This window comes from Manacus candei, unplaced genomic scaffold, assembly GCF_025592945.1.
Source record: "Manacus candei isolate 608988 ecotype Guabito, Panama unplaced genomic scaffold, ASM2559294v1 h1tg000094l, whole genome shotgun sequence".
NCBI classification, from domain to species: domain Eukaryota; kingdom Metazoa; phylum Chordata; class Aves; order Passeriformes; family Pipridae; genus Manacus; species Manacus candei.
The window spans coordinates 855,193-871,288 of record NW_026138142.1 but is presented as its reverse complement, the minus strand read 5'-3'; the positions used below and the strand labels follow the sequence as shown (position 1 = coordinate 871,288).

Sequence of the window (16,096 nt, the reverse complement as noted above, 5' to 3'; positions counted from 1 at the left end):
TACAGCCCAACTCCATACAGAGTATCTAGATATGGTGCCCATATCCAAACATTTGCTGTAAAATACTTTTAATAGCAAGGCAATCCATAAAACAGTGTTGATGGAACCACAAAGCTCCCAGGGGACAGTGTCCCCAGCACTGAACAGTCTTTACTGATGGAGACACAAGTTCCCTGGATGGAAAGCAGCTCTATGGGCTCGATATTCCTTACAGTGTTTTTCAAATATGCCAACTTCTGCCTTAAAGAAGATATAGAAGTTTATGATCATAATCAAAGGGAGAATTCTAGGATCCCAATGTAAAAATTTTATTAACATCCATCTGTTAATGGAAAGAGAAATCCAGTTTCTCTCACACAACAAGGTAATATATCACAATGCTATTTGAGGGGTGAAAGGAAAGATGCTACTGAAGGCTATTTATATGTACTGAGGTGAAACAAAAAATGTTGTCCTTAGATATCTATGGAGTTAATACATATGCACACACAGGACATACAAGCATCATTTTTTTAAGATGGAAATTCTTCTGACATGTCTCTTATTTTCTGCTTTAGATGAGGTATCAGTATTGTTATTTTCACACAACTAGTAACAGGAATAAACATGTATCTGTATCAATGTTAATGCTGAATATTAAGCTGAAAATTAATGCTTGAAGCAGCAAAAGCTAAGCTGATGTCAAATTAAAATAAAATTAGCATGAGAGTTAAAGTGAGATGAACGTAAATCACTCGGAAGCTACAGCTATCTGTCAATGTCATCACTTGGCTTTTTTGGCCTTTATTTAAAAGGTCAAAAGTTCTAAGTTCTACTTAGTTTCTTCAGGTGTTTTTAATGGTAAATGTCACTGTGGATACAAGCTTTGGTCCATCTAATCAGGTAGGAAAGTTCTTATTTATTTCCCCATCAGCTAAAAATGATGTCACTTTGAATGTACTCTGCAAGATTCCTCCACAGCAACAAATTCAAGCCATCCCTCAGATCTCTGCTCCTTTCCATGCCTGGCTTACCTTACTGCCAGTCTTAAGGACATTTTCCTTCTCAGGTAATTTATTTTGACAGCTACGTAAAGCCAACCACAAAAAGTGATGTACTCAACACACACAAAAATTGGGTAAGACAAAGTATTCTTTGCCAGTGGAAATCAGGGCAATGCCATCATACTGTACACTCTGGAAAGCACATATTTTTTTAACCTGAAAGCTCCAGAGTTTCAATAAATTTTAGAGGCCTTCAAACAGTAACAGAATGGAAGATTAATTCAGTTGTGAGATACAGAATTTCATCACTAGTCTCTACAGCAGAAAGATAGCAATGGATACATGAAAATAAATTCAAGTTATTTACCACTTTGATGCTCCAAATGGCACTGCCAGGAAGCTGTCTGGATTTAAAAATGTCCCGACCTTCTGAAATGTCTGGGGACCAGGAAGGTGGGCTGACTGTATTATTGGTACTCCAAGCCCCCTAGGATACGGTAGGTGAGAAAATAGATGTATAAAACTTTGCAACATAAAAAAAAATAAGAAAAAAAGAAAAAAGAAAAAAAGCAAGCAACAAAAAAAAAAATCTGAAAAGCAAAGCACATGCAGGCATAGGCATTTCTATATTAACTTAAGTAGTCAATTAGTTCACTGAGTGAGAGTAAGGTAGGAAATTTTTAGGTTCTTATTGAAATATACCCTAAAACAAATACTAACCCACAACTGATGGTTAAGTACAACAAAGTGAGTTTTATAAAAAAAGCATAATATAAATTGAAAGCAAGCAATCACAACATCAACAAATTACTTCCCTAGGTTTTATTGTATCAATGAAGAAGACAGTAGTTTGAGGTGGTAACATCCCCTCTTATATTCCAAATCACATTCTGAAAGAAGTTATGGCCTTAGTTGACCTTTGAGACTTAACTACCCACAATCACAGCAACAAAAGTGAAACAAAAGGAATATGAATAAACCACTGGACAAAAGAAACAAGGTGCCTTCATGTTTGCCATAAATAAACCGCTATAAAACCCCACAGCTAAATTTTTTTTCACCCCAGTGTTTTCATGTTATGCTGTGGTATCACATTTTAACATTACTATATACATGTAATAATACACATCCATACGGGGTACTTACAAACTCTTTTTAACTAATTGATTATGATCCCTACTTACATAGTTGTACATGGTGAGATACTGTATAACTGTCACAAGAAATAAGGCAAAACAATCAGAAAATGCTAAGATAGACAAGAAAAAAAATGCTGAAGTACCTCATACACTTTAAAATCTGTGGAAGATAACAGATTCTTAACACAAAATAAAGAGTGCAGGAGACAGACATCATAAATAACTTCATTCCAAAAGTACACATGAGAATAGATAAAGGATAATATATGTTCCTAATTCTAAATTTGTGAGAGTAAAAAATACCGAATATCCAGATGACAAGTAAAACAGATGAAAAGTACAGGTTTACCTTCTTGAGAATGCCATTCAGCAGCAAAATCACATGGATAACATGGAATAACCACATGCATACTAATGGTCCCAACTATCCATACAGACATAGCTGCTCACACGGGCAAGACCAAACACATTTACACCTTAGAATGCTGGCCTATACAATAATAAGTGTTAAGGAAAATGAGATAGCTTTGCAAAATGTGGGATTTTTCTTTTCTGAAATGAAATCTCTCCATCAGGAATGTGTGGGAAGAGTCATCAAAATCTCAGACTGTAAGGAGGTGTCTTGCTAACAGCTGCACTGACTGAAAATAGGGCTACCCCTCACCTGCTTTCGGGCCAGAAGGAGCATGGACAAGCCTTCCCTAATAATCCATGTAAGGCCCAGCCAGGTCAGCTCAATCTGCTGCTGAAGATGAGCATGAGCCAACACCTCCCATCCCCTTGAGGAGATGAGAAGAAGCTCATCAGACATCTCGTGCTTGCAGAGCTGGGTGGGCTGTGACCTGTGCTGCTCAGTGAGCTCAGTATTCAAATTGGCACAACAGAGCCAAAAGAAAGTTCATTAGTGACCTAAAAGCCTAATTATGCATAAAAGTCACATGTTACAAACGCCAACATTTGGTACAACCCACAGTGTGTACACGGGTGGTTTCAGCATAAATCTGCTTTCTAGGAGTTCAGCTCTGCCTGCACAGGAAAGGGAATATGGACAATACAGCACTTAAAAAAAATGAAAACTTGACAACTCTGCCCACACAAGGTGGTAAATCAGACACAGAACCTACAAACTGCTAAGTGCCCAGACCACCTGTGTGTTTTTAAATGCCCATCATTGCCTCCCCTCCGCCAAGGTGCTTCTAAAATCCACTCCAGCTGAACTGCCAGTGCCAGCAACTGCTCACCTGCACTTGGGCTACAGTGAGTGTGCTGGATTAAATGGTTGAGATTGTAGGATTTTTTTTTCTACCCCAGTTTTTTGCTTGACTTCAGAGAGATGGTCATCACACAAACAACCCAGCAGATCAAAAGGATCATCAGCCTCTGACAGGGGAATGGTGTGGAGCAGAAACCTTCTGCACCTGCAAACTTAGAGATGGACGAGAGTCCCTGTTCACACTCAGGACACAAATTCATGACAGAACAGGGACACCAAGTCAGAAATGGGGGGAAAACAAGCAAAATGGACACAGAGGTTTGATTCATCAACTGACACACCAATTAGCAACTACATCAGCAGGTCTGTGGCAATAGGAAATTTACCTTAACTATACTAGTCATGGGTTTAATATCAAATAAACGTCAGTTTTAGCAAGATGAATTTAAAACATCAATTGAATTTTAATTACAGTTTCCCCCTATATTTCTAAAATTAATAATGCATAGTAAGTAACTGTTCTTATAAAATGGCAACTCAAAATCTGTATAGTAACACAAAGAAAATCTATGTATCATAGAAACAATCTTTACATCAATCTATAAAGGAGGCAATATGATGACTAAGGGTCAAAATTCCAGATCTTAAACATGCTGAAAATACTTTATCAACAACTAAAATTACCTACTCTTATTAGGGAGGTACAAAATTATTTTCCTTTTAAGAAGATACACTTTTCTAATGATTAAGTATATTCAAAAGATTAGAAAGCTAAATGAACATTAAATCTGAATATGAAATATTCAGTCTTGCAAAACAAAATTAATTGTATATGATTCATGAACCATATTGTTAAGAATTAAATTGGAAATTTAATCCAACTTTTATTGTAGATCAGAACAATTTGAATTCTTGGTCAGATAAACTTAATTAAAAACACACACTTCCACAATACTATGAACAAATGAAATACATCAAAGAGATGCATTAATTATATTTTGGCTTTTAATTAATGCCTACTACCACACAACACTGAGGAGAAAGTTCTATTCAGTTCATTTACATCAGAACCCCTGCAATTATTATGTACTGTGACAGAAACAGGAAGTTCTAATTCTCCATCATATTCTTGAGTCCTCAAAATTGAACAACACAGCTGCAAGTAAATTATAACAAAAGGAAACCCAATGTCAGCAAGGGTCAGGAGATCTCACTAAATTACCACTGACTGTGTTTAGCTGCTTAATGCTTTATGAATTTGACTGCAATCACAAGTGCATAAAACTGGATTTGCAATTTAATATTTAATGTAATTTTAGGGTTGTGAACAAACTTTAATCAGTTCAAAACACAGCTCCCCTCATTAAAAAAAAAAGCAAAAACCCAACCAACCACCAAACATAAAAACTGTAACAAAAACAAATCCTTGAAAAAAACTCTTTCTGATCTTTTTTCGAACATCTACCTCTACAACAACATCCTTAGTGGTATCATGTAAGTGAAGACATCAGAAATGCCATAATACCCAAAAAAGGACATACAACCAAACCCTTTTTGATGTCATTTTAGAAAATCTCTTAAAACACCTACAAATATGCAGTGAGTTACATAATAGTGACAACCAATATCTTCATGATGAAAATTAAGTACCTCTAATCATGGTATTTTTTCAAGGAACACACTCTAAAATAATACTAAAATAATACTAAAATAATACTTATGGTATTAAAAAAACAGTAGAAGTCTATTATTTAATATGCAATATTATTTTACGAATCATTCTCAGCTCTACCTACCACTGTTACACTGCCACAATTTGTAATACCTTCCATTTATTGACTTCATCTCATGCTTTCCAGGACACATTGTCATAGCAAAAATAACTATTTCAAAATGGTTCAATTCAAGTACACAGATTTCTTCAATTCAAGTACACAGAATGTACCCAATACCACTTATTGTATACCTCCACAGGAAAGAAAACATAGCCATTTTCCTAGTGAAGATTTTTTTTCAAACTAGATATATGTCAGATTAGTCAATAACAAACTTAGATGATAATTTCTTTTAAGACTACTGCTTCAGAAAAAAGAAATATGAAAACGGTTAAAAAGAGGTCCTGTGCCTGGCATAAATTTGGGGCCTACAGGCATGAGTGGAGAATCTGCATATTCCATGGAGAAGATACTGTACAGACACAACCCCAAGGACAGCACTCTAAAAACTTTATCATGCTGGCAACTACCAGTGAATATCTGTGATCTATGAACAACTAAATTTCTCATATATGTGAAAACTAATTTGGTTTCACTATGGAATAGGCTAACAGAAAAAGAAAGGAGACAACCCACAGAATAAACCCAAAGGAAGTCAGGGAGATGCTCAGCCTGGCAAGTAGAAGGTCCTCTCACAGGGCTGGATGCAGCTCACCTATAGCTGAAGGTATGGATAATGTGCCACCCTAAAAAACACTGTCAGCAGAAGTGCACCTTGCTGATAGGAGCTGACACAGAAAAAACCACATTCTCCGAGTGGAATAAGCTTGTACCAGCCAAAGAAATTCAAACCTGTGTAACTGTAGCCACATACTCATTTATACAGAGCTCCCCTTTTGGTTAGAAGGCAGATTTCCTCCTGTTGCTCCCAACCAAAGTTGGGATACCAGCAAAAATGCCAGCAGGGAGACAGGTGGTGACAACATCAGCACTGAGAGTGCAGCCCTGGAAGGGACTCAGGAAGCCTTTTAAAGCAGAATATTGTCTTCACCATTCGTGAGATGGGTTTTAGTCCTTTCCAAACTGGAGTGATGTGATGTGGCAGACACATCACTAAAGCAAAATACTAATATCCCACATAGGAAGTCACTTCAAATTCTGCATAAGTTTGTATTCAGCAGCGAAACAGAACAATTACTCAAATATATTTTATTCGCAATTGTATTAATAGATTCTGTAGAAAGGACTAATAATTCATCTTACTGCCCAGCACAAGACATTACACTTAATGAGAACAAATCCAAACCAGAAACTATTCCTCTGTATGGATTCCCCTGACTCCACTGAAGCATGTGTCTTACAAAATTGAGAAGCAATATATTCAGGATCAAGACAAATTGGTTTTTTTTCTTATTCTTCTTTATATGAAGCTCCATAAACCCATTGCAATGGATATTTTATCATATTTTTTAAACAGGAAGAGGACATTCCACCAAGGTAAGCTTCTAGGAAAAAGTGCAGAATATTACCATCTGTGGTAATTGGCTCATGTTGGCTTGTCTTCAGGGTTCACAGTGATCAGACTACTTATGAAGGATCTGTTATAAACCAGGTAGGTTGGACCAGATGATACACTGTAGTGCCTTCCAACCTCACCCATTCTGTGATTCTATTTCTGCTCCCATCCCCAACTCTCCATTTGGAAAAGTACAAAATTTTTTTTTAAAAAACGAGTTTTTTCAGCAAAAATAGTAATTAAAAAGAACCCCACAAAATAAAAACTAAACTGATTTCTGTCTGCAATCCAAAGGCATTCAAATACATGCCTTACAAACTGTGGATTTGTCCAATTACATCTTGCTCAAAAGGCAAACACCTGCCTGTAGCTGGACATTCCAAAATCTTTTTTTACAGTCTTCAGATCACCATTCAACAGGTTTCAGTCCCTCATCAAAAGCCCAGAGTAGAAACTTGGAGCACTGGAGAGAATTTTGTCACTGTTAAGGCATGTACATATTTCTGCAAATATGATATATACACCTTACTGCACAGTGACCTAGAAAATCTACCTGCAGCACAAGAAACACAGAATTCCTAAGCTCAGTGGAAACAGAAGAAAGGTCCTAATAATCAAGTTGATTTCTGAAAAGTTCTATTACATACAAGCTTTTTCTAGTTTAAAATATGATTTGCAAACTGGAGAACAGATTGTCTCAGGGGAGCCCTCATCTCTCTCTACAGCTGCCTGGAAGGAGGTTTAGTGAGGGGGGTGTTGGGTCTCTGCTCCCAAGTAACAATAGACAAGATGAGGAAACAGCCTCAAGTTGTGCCAAGGGAGGTTTAGGTTGGATATTAGGAAATATTTCTTCACTGAAAGGGTTGTCAAGCACTGGAACAGGTTGCCTGTGGCAGTGGTGGAGTCACCATCCCTAGAGGGGTTTAAAAGACACGTAGATGTGGCACTGAGGGACGTGTTTTAGTGGTGGACTTGGTAGTGCTGGGTTAAGGGATGGACTCAATGATCTTGGAGGTCTTTTCCAAACTAAAAGAGTCTATGATTTTGTGATTTAGCATCACAGCAAGGATTCTGTTTTATACCTGACTTCTATACCTCAATTCAACTCAATTTGGTGTTACTTGCACCACATATTAGGAGGTCAGTGTCTGTATTATACACGGAATAAATAGCTACTTCTACAGATTTGTTTGTTTGTTTGTTTTTAAGATATGTATCTATTTTGCCACAGGCATTTACAGCTGGGGTCAGCCTTCATGTTTTCCTCAATGGGCTCTCTGGTGGTGAACTGATTTCACCGTCTCATGATGCTGGTTCCTATGCAGAGCACGGGTGAACTGCACAGAAAAATAAACACAGCTCTTACTGAAACAGGGAAGAAGACAGATTAACTTCCCCAATGGAAAACCTGCATTCATTTTAGGCTGCATAAGAACACCATCCCTTATCAATTTGCATGGTCAGCTAAGAAAGTTAATTTAATTTTTAAGACAGTATGAAGAAAAATTATTTTTATATGTGCTTGTATATAAGGGTAATAACAAAAACACCAGAGATAATCTAAAACCTTCCAAATTTAATTTCTTAAATTATGTTTGTTGCCTTTATTATATACTTTTAACCTTTCAGAACACTCTATCATACCTTTTCTTAAGAACCAAGAATTTTGAACCCTTAGGTGACACGTAAAAATGGAAAGAATTGCACAATATATAAAAAAGCTTTTTTTTAACACTAAGTTCAGAAAAGCATGAAATCATCAACGTAGAACTCCCAAAGACTAAAAATAAATTGTGATGAGAAAAGAAATGTAACACTAATTTGTCACACTGACACACTTTCTGTACAGAATTTCGCAAACATGAAATGAATACTCTGGATTCATAAACCATTTTCCCCAGAACTACACAACTCGAATAGAGAGCAAGATGTTGCAGAAAGCGACAGACTTAAGGATTCTTTTCACTTATCAAATTTAATCCCAGTCAAACCACAACCACTTGTACAAGACAGTGCTTGCATGGTATTTGCTAATGTAACAAAACCACAAAATTATTTACCACACCATTAGAAATGTCGATCAAGAAAATATCTGGCAGCAGAATGGAAACAAGAGTTGCAGCAGGTTCTTCTATAAAGGCAGTTCAAGAAACCTTAACACACTTTGAAAGTACTAGCCAAAATAAATGCATATGTGAAAAATATGGACAGGTAAGTTAAAAGGCACAGCATTATGTATATCTGCATTTGTAGCATAAGTATGACAAACACAACAAATTTTCTTTTACTTTGATCTAACCACAAGCCAAAAGAAAACCTTCTCACTAGAGAACCTTTATGATGGTTGACCTTTCAATTATTTACCATGACATTAATTCCTTGAAGAAATAAACTACACGCTCACTCAGGAGAATAAAAGCATACTATAAGAAATAGGTGAATTTGATGCATCATTCTGAAATTTGAACTATGTGCTTCATAAATATATAATGAGACATTGCACGTTCTTACCTGTCTTGATCTGGGTCTTCCAGGAGAAAACTTGCGTTTGGTGATGGCTGGTTTTCCCATGCCAATTTTTGGAGTGACTGATATGTAAGTTGTTGGGAGAGCACTCCCAGCAGTGGAAGGCAGTGCTGGGGGCTGGCTGTGCTGGACATCTCGTGCAGAATGCAAGTCTAGTGAAACATCTGGCGAGGAAGACACGTTTGTCTTGTTGATATGAACTGACGGGGGAAGTGAGGGGCAAGTCTCAGCTGGTGATTTGATGGGTTTGTCTCCAAGTGGTGAACTATTTACAACACCTTCATTCAAAGAAGTAGTTTCTACTTCTAGAAGAGCTGGTGTTTCTGACTTGTCACAAGTTTCGCCTCTTTCTACATCTTTTTGCACTTTTATTATTTCCAGTTGTTGTTCTACAGGGATAGAAACATCTCCTTTGCTTTCAGTCTCCAGTATTTCTGGCGTCACAGTTACGGCCTCAGGTACTGAAGACAGAGACCGAGAGTCTACTGTGGATACTTCTGAGACCTCCACACTACCTCGTGGCAGCTCTGTCTCTTCAGCCTGTTTGTCTAAATCCTGCTGTGATACAGCTTGAACCCCTTCCATCACCTCCATCATTTTCTCAGTCTGACTGTCACCAGACGCTGGTGTCTTTTTAGGAGACATTTCCATTTCAGCTGAATTCATTTCAACAGAGACATCTGTTTCCAGTTGTGGGGTCTTTTCTTCTGGTGATATGCCTGTAACTAAGTACAACCACATTAAAGGCTCAGTGTGAAAAACAAAAAAAAACCCTACACTGCTGTACTGGTCAACAAGTATACTTGGTACACATCAATCATGCCAAGGGCATATCACTTTACTTAGGTGAATTTAATATGTAGCTTAAAATACACTTCATAAATATCTTTCTTTGTACCTATGCTTACAGTAGTCTGTGTTTTCTGTTCATTATTTTTCTTCCCTGAAAACAGCATAGTGAATCACAAGGAAGTAGACCCAAGATTAATTTTTGAGGAACTGAACACACTTCCAGGTAGGCAGCCAAAAGTAGCTTCTCCTTTATCATTTCTGTGTCTTGAAGATGTGTGCTATCATAAATTAATGTATTTTAAGCTACTGTTCCAACACTTCCAAAAAGCAGACAGCTAAGAATAAGAGAACAAGCACGAATAAAGAACATTTTCCTCCTGGCACTCTTTCAGACTTTAGGAAATCACCTGAAATGAAAAAAATTGATACTGCTCTTAATTTATTGATATCTCATGGATTTCTTTCCAAAATATTTGTCTAACCTTCCCTTCAACCAAATCAAGCACCTTTCATCCACAACTTTCTTCATCAAGGAGTTCCAGAGTTCTTGTTCCACTCCATAAAGAACCACATTCTTTGCTTTGAATTTGGCTTCTCATATCCTCCTTTGATGGACCCTGATTCTCTTACAGACCACTTAATTTCTATTACACTTCACGTGTGTTTGGTAAGATATATTTATTCCTAGAACACAAATGATCAGCTACTGCAACACACCCTGTCTGGAAGAGTTTTTAATTAAACAACTTATCTTTTATTTACAAAAGGTAAAAAAAGAAAATGGGAAATCCTTAAGTAAAGATACTTGTGGAGTTACAACCATGAAGAATAAACTGGAAATGAAAAAAGAAAGAGAAAAAAAAAAGAAAAAAAAAGAAAAAAAAAAGCTAAAAAATTAAAAAAAAAATTAAAAATAAAAAACAAAAAAGCCTTGAAGAAGAAGTGTGAATGACTGTATTTGAACAGCAACAAATCATTGCTTTTTACTATAAAATTCCAGTGTATAGAAGTATTTAAATATTTTTCCAACTTTTGGAGAAAGCCAGTCCCAACGAAAAAGTAAAACAACTTTCTCCTACACAAATATTCTGAAAAGTACCTCTGCTCTCAGTAACATCCTTCTTCAGCAAGAGTTTATACTCTTGCTTGAGAGCTCAGATAGCAGAACTGTGGCAGTATGTCTCCTACTGCTTTCTAGGCACTTTTTCCTCTTAAGTTTATAAAGTACTAGAGACCTTACTGAATGGCACTGAGGAGTTCTGAATTGAATTTTCTCAGAGTGCAAAACCCTTTCTTACCTTCTGGGACATGTCCAACAGCTGATTCCCGATCAGGGCCATCACCAGTAACAGGTTGTTCTTGAAATGTCACATCCTCTCCACCACCTTCCATTTCCATTTCATTTGTACAAGCTGAAGGAGAAGCAAAGAAGTTAATAAAATTGCTATGATGTTTATTCTATTACTTTGGCATCAGTAGTTGCTGTGACTGTTTGACCTTTTGGCTAAAGAGATTGATGTTTAATGATGATAGGAGTTAGGACAAGTCAGGTCAATGAGAAGGTTAGGGACACTACACAGTACTCCTTAAAAATTAAGAACTTTTGACTCATTAACACTGAAGATGTTTTATACTTTTCAGGTGGTGAAACACGTCTGTAAAGCAATTATATACCCCTAATTGTGAAAACATACACATAGTCACTTTTGCATAACCTGAGCAACACAAAAAGGTTTTTTCTTAAATTCCAAGTCTGTTAAATTCAACAGAACTTGTAACATGAAGGCTTCAAGTTTTTATACAAATACTACAATGGCTTATGGCATAGATATGAGGTTCCATCTACTATCAGGACTTGGAACACTGATTTTCAACCTATCTGTTCAACAATATGAAAACTAAATTTTGCCACTTTAGAGCTAGGATATCTTATCTGTCAGTTCCTCCTATTAAATTAATGAATTTGCGTGGAAAAGGCACTATTGAGTGTTTCTTTGGCTGACAGTATCATTGCAGAGCCCAGAAACAGGAAATACTTATTTTTTTTTCCTTGTGTAAAAGCTTTTTCAGTTAAGGAAATTCATTAAAATGCATTATATAAACTAGAAGTATGAAAAACAAAATACAGAGCAAGCATTAACTCGAAAGGAACTGATTCTTCATGGATGTTAGCACAAAAACAGTAAAACAAATATAGCTTTCTGCATCAAGATAAGTTTCTTTAACTTCAGAAAGACAAAAACTATTAGGTGATGCTACTTTTAGCACCCTAAAAGCTGCTCTCAGACTCTGCCAGCTTTAAAGTGATATTTTAACTTGGAGGAAATGATCATTTGGATTGGCTCCAAATTTGATTTTAAAGTACAGAAGTGCTCTCCTGGGTATAAAACACTGCATGACTGTACTAATGTAATAGCTCCAGATTACTCCTAGTAGCTGAGATGACAGTCCTGTTCTTCCTTGGAGAGAAGAGGATGCTTGTTGATGCTTCTAGTAGCTAGAAATCCTAACAGAGGCATTACTTAGAACTTTAGCCCTTCAGATACACCTGTGACTTATTCAAAAGGGTTTTCAGTAGGAGATTGGGTGTTGTCTCACTGTAATTTTTGGACATCTTTGAAGTGTTCTAAGCACAGTGCCTGAGAGTCCAACAGCCTCTCCTAATGTTTCAGAAGGGAAAGGAAGATCTTCAAAGGCTGAAGTGGCCACTCTTTCTAACCCACAGACATTTACCTACTGTCACTGTCCTTCCTCCAGGAGCACCTTTTTCATCATGTCTTTACTGCTCATAAAAAGTAAGCACTTACATACACAGGCTACCATCCAGGAGCATGACTTGTTTACACAAAACATCAATTTGAACACAAACATTAGAGTTTTGCTGTGGTCCAGCATTTCCCCTTTCCTATCAGAAATTTAGACTTTCAAAAGCACAGATACTTATGCAACAGAGCTATCTCTTTCTTTTAACACAAAAATCAGTGCACAAGCACTGCTGTTTAAGGATAAAAAATGCACATGGCAGTTAATCTGTTACATTTTACCTGCTTCTAAATTTAACCACAACTGTACTTCCCCAGGGAAATTCAGGCAGCACGAGCACAGGTGCTGCCCGACAGAGCTCATGGTGTGAAATGCACAATGGCATTTAGTTAAGAGTTCATTGCACAGCTCTTGAGGATGACCCACCAGACTCAGATCAACAGATCCAAGTTCCCTCTGTGCCTCCTTACTGCTACTGAGTAATTTTTTATGAAATACTTGACACTGTTCCACAACTTTCCTTTCCACCTTTTCTGCTTGATTTGGCCACTTAGACAAGAATCTTTCAGAAATAAGGTGACTAATCATATATTGCTTTGAAAAAGGACACCCAATTAAAAGTTGTTTAGTTAAATATACACCTCTCCCTTGAACACAGTCCAGTTCCTACTGCTGTGTCCTTCCTGGACATAGTGAGGGGCAGGGGCACTATGAGACTGGTAAGTAGCAAGGGAGAAATGGGAGAACTGGATGTCTCCAGGAACAACTACCAGAAGCTGATTTTGTCTGGGAGGTAAACACAAATGAATAAAACAGGCTGTTAAATAAATACATTTATGAACTGTACCATATTTAAAAAAAAATATTAGAGAAGTTTACAGCTACAGTCTGGGAAGCTGGAAGGCTGAGAACCACAATTAAGGTGCTTACTAGCCCACGTTTGTATACAGGATCCTGAAGCCATATGGAGAAGACACCTCACCCATGGATTGCTTGAGCAGCTGCTGTTAAATAAAGGAATGGATGAACTCCACAGAGCAGAATATGAGTGGCTGGTTCACAAAAGACTTGTTGAGACAGCTACAGATGCTATATTTGATATCAGCACTTTGGAACTGTGAAGTTTACATTTGATTACCTGTTATGCTGTCAGGTTCAGGAATGAGTTCAGAAGTGTTCATTACATCACATGACTGAGTGTGATCCCCTTCTCCTTGTCTACAAAGAGTGCAGATGTAGTCTTTCAACTGAGACTCCAATTCACTACCTGGAGATTTGTCACATTCTATGTGAATCCACCTGGGGAGATTAATTTATTGTGACCATGACTTAACAACAAAAATATAAAGCATCATAGTAAAAACCAATTAAAAATAGCACTGTTTCCCAATACAATGGGGAAATAAAGATTTTCAACCAATGCTTTATTATGGAGAATTTAAAAAAAATAAACATGATACATCAGCATGTCAAGCAGTGAACAAATTTAACATGAAGACCTAAACTGTCCCTAAAACCAACTGGACTCTACAACATGTATAGTTAACATCATCATATTGCACAGCAAGATACAATAGCATTGAAAATGAAACATAGTTTAAATTCTTAAAATGTAAATAGTGCTATTTTTTAATTTATTTTTTTGTTACTGGAATAGCAAAACACATACTTGAAAACATATAAACAAAAACAGAAAATGCATACTTGAAAATTAAAAAAAAAACAAAACAGATCATTGCAAACAACAGCCTTTTAAATGTTAAGATAATGCCTTTTCCAGTCTGCTTCCTCACAAAATAGGTGCAATTTAAGAAGTAGCTGCAGCAGGTGACTGCCAGGTACCCTCAGGTAACTGCCAATTAATACTTATTTGCTGATATTAAAATAAAGCAACCCACTATTGTTCATTGTATTTAGGGATGAAGGATCAAGAAGCTGCACAAGATGCTGCAGCACTGTACATCAAACTCAGCACACGCCCTTCCCAGAAACACGTCCATGTCACACAGCTCATCATAAGCTCTATGCATTTTAGTACAATTTAACAAAAATTTGGATTCTTACCTTTTGCACATGTGACAATGCAACATATCTTTCTGGAAGTCTTGGAGGCACAGTTTTTCACAGAAAGGACAAGATAAGTTGTCTTGCTGTTGGTAACAACTGTCACATACCAAACAATTATGGTGCCACTGACAACTTGTTCGTGTGCCACACTCAGCACATACTCTACAGTTCTAGAGATCACAAGAATTTAGTTGTTAATTATGATATTTTGCAATGTGATAGAACTGCCATTAACTGACATTTTCCTGTTTTGAGCTAAATGTAATAGTTTTTGTCCTTGGTAACACAAACAAATTATCCAGGATCTGATAACAGCCCATGAAGAACCTGCACAACAGCAAGAAGTTTCCTTGCACTACTCTCTGACTTGAAAGCAGTATTTCTTATGAGACCAAAATTGTTATTGCTAATCTCAGTCATTCTATGTGACTGTCACAAACTGATACAAAATTACATACATCTCATACACAGGGATTTCCCTTGTTATGCTGAAATCATATTTTTATTATTACTTACAGTTACTCAAGAAGTTACTGAAAAAAGCCAACAAATTCATCCTGCCCTCCTCAAATGCAAAGGAACTCGTGAGCTACAGAACTGCTGCTCTAGTAAGCAAGCAGTTGAATATAAAGAGCCTTCAAGTACAGATCACATACACAATTTTACAGGTTTGAGTTTACATTTTAGTTTACAACAGATCATGAGAGCAGCTGTTATCAAGTGAAGGTTATCCATTCCACCTGGATTCTACACTTCTCTTTCCCCCGTGGAGGTTGATTTACTGTCCTACAAAGGCTGCTTCAGCCACTGCACTGACAGCTCCCGTCACGGAGCAGCTGCAGGGCCACAGGATTTACCAACAAGTGGGACTCCTTCAGAAATCACAAGTCATGTTGCACAGCAACAGCAGCCCACAATACACCTGGAACAGCGTAATGTGGGTAACAAAGCTTGGGCCCCTGCAAAGACAAGGAGTGTTCTGAAAGCTTTCCACTTACTTTACATTTCCAGCCGTTTGTTGGAACGGCGTCCATAACCGGCTGTAGACAGAAAGTGTGGTAGCCTTTGTCACATGTGTCACACACCAGCATCTTGTTGTCTTCCCCAGAATGTCTAAGGAAGGTAGCAAGGGGTTAAAAATTATTCGAGCGAGCCATAACAAAATATCTGCTTAATGAAAAGCCTTAACAGGAAGGTACCCAGCTGAACACATGAAAATAAACAAATAGTACTTACAAATAGAGACAATGCCTTCAAATTAATTTTTAAATATGAGTACAGACCACTATTCATTTATTAAGTGCTGAGCCAGCACAATCACTCTTCTAGGTATTGGTCCATTCTCATTTACACATGTGTAGGCAGATTTAATGGCCTTTCTG

General features: G+C 37.1%; 1 protein-coding gene across 10 annotated transcripts in view; it reads right to left on the bottom strand.

The window, feature by feature from the left end:
• The window catches only part of KMT2C (lysine methyltransferase 2C), a 191,381-nt gene that overhangs the window by 66,860 nt on the left and 108,425 nt on the right, over positions 1-16,096 (bottom strand). For 8 of the 10 annotated variants that reach the window (XM_051768259.1, XM_051768260.1, XM_051768261.1 and 5 more), the window contains 6 exons: positions 15,713-15,827; positions 14,712-14,884; positions 13,786-13,946; positions 11,183-11,296; positions 9,078-9,817; positions 1,351-1,470 (listed from right to left, as the gene is read on the bottom strand). In XM_051768259.1, the coding sequence (XP_051624219.1) occupies positions 1,351-1,470; positions 9,078-9,817; positions 11,183-11,296; positions 13,786-13,946; positions 14,712-14,884; positions 15,713-15,827 (1,423 nt within the window). The remainder of the gene's footprint in view (positions 1-1,350; positions 1,471-9,077; positions 9,818-11,182; positions 11,297-13,785; positions 13,947-14,711; positions 14,885-15,712; positions 15,828-16,096) is intronic. The other 2 variants (XM_051768263.1, XM_051768269.1) reach the window with 1 other exon arrangement.